The sequence below is a fragment of the Medicago truncatula genome, chromosome 8 (assembly GCF_003473485.1).
Source record: "Medicago truncatula cultivar Jemalong A17 chromosome 8, MtrunA17r5.0-ANR, whole genome shotgun sequence".
NCBI classification, from domain to species: Eukaryota; Viridiplantae; Streptophyta; class Magnoliopsida; order Fabales; family Fabaceae; genus Medicago; species Medicago truncatula.
The window spans coordinates 17,517,252-17,527,761 of NC_053049.1; the positions used below are offsets into that span (position 1 = coordinate 17,517,252).

The 10,510-nt window shown below is 36.5% G+C and overlaps 1 protein-coding gene across 2 annotated transcripts; it reads left to right on the forward strand.

Moving 5' to 3' along the window:
• The first annotated feature begins 219 nt into the window (after positions 1-219).
• Positions 220-4,349, forward strand: LOC112417567 (uncharacterized). Of its 2 annotated transcripts, none has more exons than XM_039828403.1 (3): positions 220-2,038; positions 2,115-2,151; positions 4,257-4,349. In XM_039828403.1, the coding sequence occupies exons 1-3, from the start codon at positions 255-257 to the stop codon at positions 4,317-4,319; spliced, it is 1,884 nt and encodes a 627-aa protein (XP_039684337.1). In that variant the 5' UTR covers positions 220-254; the 3' UTR covers positions 4,320-4,349. The 2 variants fall into 2 exon arrangements, with proteins under 2 accessions (XP_039684337.1, XP_039684338.1); XM_039828404.1 differs by lacking the exon at positions 4,257-4,349 and adding an exon at positions 4,114-4,168 and having other exon boundaries at positions 2,115-2,153.
• The last annotated feature ends 6,161 nt before the right edge of the window (positions 4,350-10,510 follow it).

Below are 10,510 nucleotides of genomic sequence, written 5' to 3' on the forward strand. Positions count from 1 at the left end.
GTTTGGGTAGTAACGACCATGTGCATCATGACGGCCAATTTGATGTGATGGATCAAATGTTGTATGATGCTTTTAGGCTTTATGAAGATGTCCCCCATGCGAATGCTAACATAGGAAATGAGTTATTGGCCGAGGGTGAGTTGCCTAATACAAATGCTAAACAGTTTTATGACAAGTTGATATCCTTTAACAAGCCCATCTACGAGGGGGCTACCGAGTCTAAGTTATCCATATCGGTCAAACTTCTGTCAATTATGGCTAACTGGCATGTTCCACAAAAAGGTATAGATTTTTTTGCACAAATGCTTAAAAATGTATGCCCATTTAAAAAATGCTTTCCCGAGAATTGTTACCAAGCAACGCAGCTGGTGTCTAAGTTAGGGCTGAAGGTTGAGAAGATCGATTGCTGTAAGAAAGGTTGTATGTTATATTACAAGGATGATAGTAAGTTATCTGAGTGCAAATTCTGTTCTGCTCCTAGGTTCTTTCCTCGTAGGATTGGTATGGGAAAGTACAAAGATGTCCCAGCGAAGAGAATGTTTTATTTCCCTATCATTCCTAGATTACAAAGATTGTATGCATCAACCGGGTCTGCATCTGAAATGAGATGGCATAAGGAAAATAAAAACAATTCAAACCTTCTTCGCCATCCGTCTGATGGAAAAGCATGGAAACACTTTGATGAAGTATATCCTGAATTTGCTAGGGAACCAAGAAATGTAAGGTTAGGTTTGTGTTCAGATGGATTTACTCCTTACATTCAAGCGTCTGCTGGTCCGTATTCATGTTGGCCGATAGTAGTTACCCCTTACAATCTTCCCCCTGAAATGTGCATGACAAAACCATACTTGTTTTTGGCTTGTCTCGTACCTGGACCTAACAACCCCAAAGAAAAGTTGGACGTCTACTTGCAACCATTGATTGATGATTTACAACAATTGTGGTCCAACGGAATTTTGACCTATGACATATCCACTAAACAAAACTTCATAATGAAAGCGTGCTTAATGTGGACAATTAATGATTTTCCGGCCTATGGTATGTTATCTGGATGGGGAACACAAGGTAGGTTGGCATGCCCTCATTGCATGGGAGACACAAAAGCTTTCTACTTGAAAAATAGTGGCAAGAATACTTGGTTTGGTTGTAATCGTCGTTTCTTGGCACCTGATCACCCTTTCAGAAAAAGTAAAAGAAGTTTTACAAAAAATGAAGATGAGAAAAAAGGTCCACCTCACATTTCCACAGGGCAAGAGATATGGGAGGTAGTAAGTATCTTTCCAAAAGTGACCGAAGTTGGTTGGGAGAAAAAGCTGAAAGAGTTGAATGATTCTAACAAAGATTATAAGTATGGAGTTCATCATAATTGGAGAAAACAGAGTATTTTTTGGGACCTTCCATATTGGAAGGACAACTTGTTAAGGCACAACCTCGATGTGATGCACATAGAGAAAAATTTCTTCGATAATATATTTTACACTGTCATGAATATTACGGGCAAAACAAAGGATAATGAAAAGGCGAGAAAAGACATGGCTGAATGCTGCTTTCGCGGGGACTTGGAGATGCAGGCTTTATCTAATGGAAAGATGGGTAAACCAAAGGCAGGTTACACTTTGACCAAATCTGATGCCAAGCTTGTTTGTAAATGGCTTAAGGAATTGAGAATGCCAGATGGCTACGCTTCAAACCTTGCAAGGTGTGCCGATGTCGAAAAGGGTGTAGTGCATGGGATGAAGAGCCACGACGGTCATGTTTTCATGGAGTGTTTACTCCCAATTGCATTTCGTTCCTTACCAGATTTGGTTTGGAAAGCATTAACGGAGATAAGTCAATTCTTCAAGGATCTTTGTTCCAATACATTGACGATGGACGACTTGGTTAAGCTGGATCAGAACATTGCAATTATCCTATGCAAGTTAGAAAGGTTTTTCCCACCAGGTTTCTTTGACTCAATGGAGCATCTTCCAATCCATCTTGCCTATGAAGCAATGCTAGGTGGTCCTGTGCATTACCGGTGGATGTATCCATTTGAAAGGTAATTGTTGTGGTTGATTTTATTGAGATTACATTTTTATTATAGCATTATAAACATGGACTGATCGAATGTGCAGATTTATGGGAGTCTCAAAGCGGGCAGTGACAAATAAGGCTAGGGTTGAAGGTTCCATATGCACTGATTATGTACACCGCGAGATAGCTAATTTGTTAGCTCATTATTTTAGCTCATTCAATCTGGTGCCAACCACAAGTTTAAGTAACAATTCTTGTTCAGAAAGTGATGTTATCCATCCTACATTATCCATCCTACACAACAGTGGTCGACCCAGTGGAAAGTCTGGAAAACATTATCTGACTGATGAAGAATGGAAGTCTGCTCATGTACATGTCTTGATTAACTGTGATGAGATTAAACCATATCTTGAGTAAGTATATATGCATCATAAAAAATCAGTCATGATCTTCATACATACAATAACATATATTTACTTGTGAATTGTGTGATTAATGTCAGCATATTCTTGGAGAATCACTCAATCAATATGGAAGACTCTTCAGGACGTATACATACAGAATTTCCCATATGGCTGGAGAAATATGTAAATGAGAAGGCAAATGGAGTGACCAACAACGATATAATTGCCTTATCTCGTTATCCTTCATCAATGGCAATATCATGGAATATCTATTTTGTCAATGGGTACAAGTTTCACACCGAGGCTTGGAGCGAAGGTAAAAAAACTGTCAATTGCGGAGTGCACGTAAAGGGTCTTACTGAAGGAGGAGAAGATGATTATTATGGAAAAATCAGCCATATCTATGAACTAGATTACTTTGGTTTGAAGGACAAAGTTGCACTTTTTTATTGTGAATGGTTTGATCCAACAAGAAATGCAGGCACAAAAGTTCACCCACAATACAAAATTGTGGATATTAAGATGGATAAACGTTATCGTCCTTATGATCCTTTCATTCTTGCACAAAAAGTAAGACAAGTGTATTATGTTCCCTATCCAGAAATGTGTACAAGTATGCGTGGATGGTGTGCAGCAATCACTATAAAACCAAGGGGTCATGTGGAAATTGACAACATAGAGGATGAAATGCCTTATCAGTCTCATGAGACGTCACCTGTTCTACCCATTCCAGAAATTGAAGCAATATCTTGTTTACGTGACAGCTCACAAGCAGACGCGTTTGATGATTGACCATTAACCAAATTGTAGTGAAGGGAGAGGACAATGATTGAAGATGCATTTTAGTATTAGATGTATTTTGTATTAGATGCATTGCAAACCATTTAAGCTTATTATATGTATTTTGTATTGCACTATCCATGTTATAATTAAGTAACTTGCTGACTTTTTTGTCAAATCTTCATATTAAATAACTTATTCTAATTAAGTTTTATTATTGCAAGTATGTGGTCTTCATTCTTCAATTAATTATTTTCTTGTTATTTTTTTTCTGTTTATTTTTCAATTGAAACTGTGTTCATTATAATGACTTATATTTTATGACAACAGATGACTAACATAGGTGGCAGGAAGAAACAAACGACAAATCCTACTAAGGGAAAACCAAGGATATTGCCTGGAAAACTTAATGAGCAGCGGAATCTCATTCGTCAAAAGAAACATACCACACAAAAATTTGTTCAGGCCTCTACAACCCCGTATCAGCCTCGTGTACCACATCTGATTGCAACACCGACTCAAATCGAGGCACCGGCTAAGACTACAGTACCGGCTAAGGCTTCAGCACCAACAAAGTCTGTGGCATCGGATAAGACTTTAGCACCGGCTCATATTGTATGACCAACACCATCACCTATTCATTCCTCCACCCCTAATGTATTCAGGTTTATGCCGACTCCAGGGTTAGGCCTTGAATCAATGGTTAACAATTCACAACATCCCTCACGCGAAGCTTCAGCAAATGAGGATGTGCAACAAACGTACCATGATGTGGATGACGATGACAATGAGGATGTGGATGAGGACGAGGAGGTTGAGGAGGAGGAGGAGGAGGTGGGCCGAGGGAATGTTCCTCAACAATTGGAAAGGACAGATGATAAGGGGAGGATCATTATACAACCTTTGGGTAAAGGGTAAGTTACATGTATGAAACAATTTTAAATCACCTCATGTGTTAGTTTAGATATTTATTGTTTTTGTATGTGACATTGTTATTTGCATTTTTCTAATTATTTATGATTGATTAGTAACTCCAGATGAGTCTTTTGATCTTTGCAGACTCGTACCTGCCTATCATGTTTCAAAAGCCATTCGATATGCCATTCGAGAACAGTTTTATAAACCTATCCATTCTTGGAGTCAACTCGTCCCCGATTCAGAATATGAAACAGTTAAAGCAGTTTGGTTTGAACGATTTGGAGTAAGTATTTATCAAATAGAAATTATTTTGCCGATTTAAATGTGTCGATATTTACTAACGAAAGATAAATTTGGTTTGGAAATATAAAATGTTATTTCAATCCTATACAAGGATGCTTTGGATTTGGCTTAATGAATGTTTGCTTGTTGAATTTTCCTATACAGTAACTGGTTTCGGTAAAGTGAGCCAATACTTGGATATAATATTTGAATATTCTTTATTTAAAAAGGAATTATTATATTAATTTGTTTTAATTTTTGTCATATATAGAAATTGTGAGCCAATACTTGGTGGTGTATTTTGTAGAAATTTGCAGGACATGTACAACTAGTTTATGTTACACAACCAGTTTGCTTGTAGAAATTGTTAGCCAATACTTAATGAATGTTTGCTTGTTGAATTTGTAGGAGAAGGTATCTTGGGATCCTCGTGATCAAGCTTTTGTCTATCGCGTGTTTGAACAAAAAGGAGCTAAACGACTAACAGACATGCTTACAAAGGCAAGGAAGAAGGGGCGGCCTAAATGGATAAGTGTGGATGCTTGGACTGGTCTTGAAACCTACTGGAAAACAAACCCGAATTTTTTGAAATCCTCCAATCAAAATAAGGCCAATCGAGCTTCAACAAAAGGTGGAGCAGTCCACACCTCAGGCCGCAAAGCTCATATTGATGTGGCGCTTGAGCTCGTAAGTGAAAATGACACTTTGAATTTGAAGACTTTTATCCGAGTTGTCTATTGATGTTAGTAAAACCTATTGGCACTCATATTAATGAAAACTGACTCCTGAATTGTTTATACTAATTGTTTCTGTACTGATTATTTCAATCTTTTATGATTTGTAGTCCAATAATCTTCAAAGGGATTTGGACCCTGATGAATTATTTCTATATACTCACAAGAGGAAGACCGGTGAATGGGTTGATAGTAGATCAAAGGCGACCTATGTAAGTTATTGACTGTATATATTTTTTGACATTCATTTGGCTACTGCTAGTGTCTTTCTATCATACATTGCCTGAATCCTACATATTATATCTTATACACAATGTAGGCTAATTCTGAATCCTACATTTCAAGAGAACCATAATGTGTTAACTTCTGAGCTTTACAATTTTGAGAACTAAAATGCAGATTCGCTATGTGGTAATTTAGTAATGTTGATGAGTTTTCTTTTAATTCTTTTGTATGTTATCTCTTTTTAGTTTTTATAATTGATTGCATTTGTGTACTTGGTTGCTTAATGCTATGCTTAGATATTTATTCAACTGCATTGTTATAACTTGCAAATACTAGTGTTTCTTGTCGTTGTTAACTGACATAATGATCAATGTTTTGTTTACATAATATGTGAGTTTTAGTTATGAATGATTATCACTGTTGTACATTTTTGTAATAATATGGATTTCTGTTTTTCAAAAATTGTGCATGTCGATTATGATGGTTAGATTAGTTTTGTAACAATGTTGTAACCATGTGAATAACCTATAAATGATGCCTATGACATGTTTTTTTTGGTTAATGAATACCATGAAATATTATATATTTTTTCTCTATTGAACAGGAATCATTTAAAAAGAAAGTAAGTACAGTACAAGCCCAAATTGATGAAACAATTGGAGATGGTGTGCAAGAGGTTGATGGAGGAACAAAGCTTAGGTTGTGGACCGAGTCTGCAGGGGGTCGTACTCGTGGTCGAGTTTATGGTACAACAGACTTGTCTGTCAACCTTCGGCGTGGGTGCACGTCATTTACTCAAAAATCTCGAGATCATCATGGTTCCATGTATGAGATGTCTTTGGAGGCGGAGAGGGCAGCTAGAGTTAGAGCTGAGGAGAAGGCTGCTATAGCTGAGAAGAAGGCTGATGATGCATTAGCTCAATCTCAAATGGCTATAGACCTAAACAAGCAAATGATGATTGAAATAGCTGAATTTAAAAAATTTGTTATGGAGCGCGACCGTCGATCGGGTAACGGATCATGTAGTGCCACCCAGCCTCTTTCACATCCTCATTATGATGACAACTTGGATGACCATTCATTGCATAGTGACTCTTGACTTTGGTTGTTTTAGACTAGTTTTTAGTACTAGAACGACTTTTTTTGGACGTGCTAATTTTTTTTGGTAATATATTATAACATGAGCATGCTACTGTGGTCGTAACTTTGATATTTTGTAGTTTTCAGTTCTTTTGCAGCATCGCAACAGTAGTTTAAGTGTTACACTAAATGTGTTTCTTATGTTAGTACAATATTACTTTTTGTAGCTTACTTGATGTTCTAACTGGTTTATTGGGGCTACGCGCAAACATGATATAAAGTGAAATATTTAGCAGATTTGTGGTATCGTTATGCAAAAGAGAGTATGAAATGAAATGTTTTGCTGAACAGGGTATTAAAAAAAAAAAAAAACTAGCGTCGGGCATACCCCCTCTAAAAGTTGATTTTGACTTTTTTATGATTTTGACTTTTTGAATTTGACTTTAGAGTCGGATAAACCGACTCTAATATTTAGTTGACTGTAGAGTCGGATGGCCAACTCTACTCGAATTGGTGGACCGACTTAAAGTTGACTTTAGAGTTAGTGCAGCCGACTCTAAATTGTAAAAGATAGCGTCGGAGTGGCTAACTCTAAATGATTTTGTTGACTTTTTTATCTTGAATTTAATAGCCTCGGCCTACCGAAGAGTCGGTGTTAAACTCGGCTAAGCCGACTCTATATTAGCCTCGGATGTAAATAAGCCGACTCTATCCAGTAACTTCGAATTTTTTAGCCTGCCCCCGACACCGACGCTAATTCAGTGTTAGCGTCGGCTTTTGCCCTGTTAGAGTGGGTTTCTGGCCGACTCTAAAACGCTGTTTTCTTGTAGTGATGTGTTTTGTTCTTGTTGATACCAATAATGAAGTCATCAATGAAACAAGGGAGATTGAGATTTGTTACTCTACCATTGATGTTACATTGAACTCCTCTCCATTCACAACAATCTTCTTTGTTGGACCATGTTGACAACATGTCTAATGAGTCGGTGAGTCCATGTTTAAAACAAAGGAGTATTTGTTTGTCCTTTTGGTTGCAAGAAGCATTTGCATGGCATATTGCTATTTTGCATACAATTATAAATGACAATAATAGAAAAAGTGGTGCACTTTGGGAAGAGAATCTCAGCATGATAGATATCACTAGAAATGAAGTTTTTAAGATTTTCTAATTTCTAATAGTTGTATTGAAGTTGTTTCACAAGTCTACCTCGGATGCATGATTTATAGGTGGCACATTTGGACCATCAATTGGTTAAACCGTTTCTTATACATTTTCTCACCAATTAAATATACATTTTCTCACAAATTACCAAGAAAATATCTCTATTCTTTTTTGGATTACATAAAAAATAGAGTGGTGATACATATTGTAACACCCCGTTTTCCCAATATGAAATTTTCTTAAAACATTTATCAGAGTAAGCATCGTAAACAACGGGATATCACATAAACATAATCCAAAACAGTTAAATAATGATTCAACCAAATATCTTAAACATCGCAGCGGAAATTATGTCATAGTCATAAAACGTTTTGGCACGCAGGCCTCATCTTAAATCTTAAAAGAAATTAGTTCATACTCATAAACAGCATAAAAGTCACGTAATAGAATGAAGCATGCATAATCATAAAGCCCCATCCCGTTACGTATCAGAGCGACCTAGACGACACAGTGAAGGCAAGGCCACTCACGACGGAAACAGCACACTAGCTCGATCACCTGCACGTTACCCACGGTCGAGGTAACATTCAAACAGAAGGGGTGAGATTTCATAACAGAATAGCGTTAATCAATGCAATTAAGAATCATAAATTAACATCCTAATCAATCTTGATCATAATCATTTTAAACATAATCATCATTGTATCCTTAATAAGCATTTATCACGTAATCACATAATCAATCATCATCAACAACATAACGTTATCACGTAATCACATAATCAATCATCATCAACAAAGCATAATAGACATGACAATGTGACAATGCTCCTAGACTCCGTACATGCATGTGGTACCAATCGTCATCATAAATATAAATATACTTTAATCGTGCGGAGGACAAATCTCCTAATAATCGTGCGGAGGACAAAGCTCCTAATAAAACGTGGTGAGGACTAAGCTCAATGATATGCTATGCATGGACTCTTAATAACCAAAACATCGTAATCATGTGCATTCAATAACTTGAAGCGAAACGTCATCATTTTCATTATATTCATAAATAAACATTGCATACTCAGTTAAATAACAGCAGCAGCATAGTCAAGTCACATATCAGCAGGGAGATATCAATATATCAACAGCAATTCAATAGAATCATAATCGTTTCATTATATCTCACATATTGCATAATACATTAATCATGCTCAATTAATATCAACATATCTTAATAGCTTTTCAGACTGCATTAAACGTTATCATAAGGTTTCATTACCAATTAGGGGTTCACTCCTGATCAAAAGGTGCGACACAGATCGCACAACCACTCAAACAGCTACATTCTGAACTTGCTCGCGAGGCGAGAGTTCTCACTCGCCATGGCGAGTACCACTCAAATTCCCAACTAATGTTGTTTTGGGTTCAATCCTGTCCTAAAATCATTCCTAATCATCTCTAGGTATGTTTAGGCACTTAAAGGCACTCAAGGTCCAACTAAAAAGTCGAAACTACAAAATATGACATGCACTCTGCCTAAGCTCGCGAGGCGAGGAAGGGTTGCTCGCCATGGCGAGTTGCACCAAACAACTCGCGAGGCGAAGGGAAAAGGCTCGCGTGGCGAGCGATGAACTTCATCACTCGCGAGGCGAGGATCATAGCTCGCCGTGGCGAGAGATGAACGTTGCTACGGCCAGGCTTCCTAAAAACACAAAAATCCGTCGATTCACATGGTTCTAAGCTTGGTTTTGATTTCAGAATTCATCCTAAACATATTCTAAGGTTAAAGGACGGTTCTTTCAACAATCTAAACAAGTTTTACCATTTATTCTCAAATTTTAGGGCTTTGACCTAATTCCAAAACTTCTCTAAATCAATCCTAACTTGGTCAACTAATCATCAGAATTACAGAGATTAATGTTACTGAGTTATTAGTCCCACCCTTACCTGGTTATGAAGAAATCGCAGCCCTCTTTGGTCTCTTGCTCCTCTCTAAGCTTTTTCTCCCTTTTCCAAAAGTTTTCACGTACAAAGTGTTTTTTCTAAACCTAGGTCTATTCTTTTATATCTCCTCTTAAAATACTTATCTTATCTCACTTTCTCCCCCAAAACTATCTAAAATATCAAAACAGCCCTCAACTAAATATTTTATATTATTTTCAAATCTTTATTCTATTTATCAATAAAATAATTCTCATAACATAATCAAATCCTCCAAAACTCATAACTTATCACGTCATCAATTAAATCACTAAATTCACCACAAATCATCAAAACATATCAAAATCATGCATATACTATATAATTATAATATAATGGCCTAAACTCGATTAAATAACGATTAAACGAAAGTGGGCGTTACACATATACACCCTCATAATGGCAATACACCTCTTACACCCACATAAAATTCTGACATGTGGCAAGGAAAATGGAGAGGAGATGAAAGAGAAAGTATGGTTGTGAGATGAAATTACTAAAATATCCCTAATACATGGGATGTACAATAGAATGTATGATTAAAGGGTGTTCATGTAACATTTTCCTAAAAAATATCTCTATTCTAATTTCCTTAAGAGGATTCTTTAACATGCATTGGACTAACACCAAGTCATGCATTGACCATATGACTTTGTTTAATTTTAATTTATACGTTAGATTTTTTTCTTAGAGAAATTTATACGCTTCATATGCATTGACTAACATCGATTCATGCATGGAGTTGTTTAATTGTAAATTACATGTTACAATTTTATTTTGAAAGAATTTACACGCTAGATTGTTTGTAAATGTATTGACTAATGTCGAGTCACGCATTGATGATATGACTTTGTTTAGTATTCTGTAAGCATAACTGAGATAGTAGAAATAATATTATATATAGGCTGGGTTTGATCTTAGATTTTCTACTTTTCC

Coding starts and splice junctions, on each gene's coding strand:
- LOC112417567 (XM_039828403.1), top strand. CDS start 255: ATGGCTAACTGGCATGTTCCACAAAAAGGTATAGATTTTTTTGCACAA. Junction 2,039..2,114: donor TGGATGTATCCATTTGAAAG/GTAATTGTTGTG, acceptor TCGAATGTGCAG/ATTTATGGGAGTCTCAAAGC. Junction 2,152..4,256: donor AGCGGGCAGTGACAAATAAG/GCTAGGGTTGAA, acceptor TGATCTTTGCAG/ACTCGTACCTGCCTATCATG.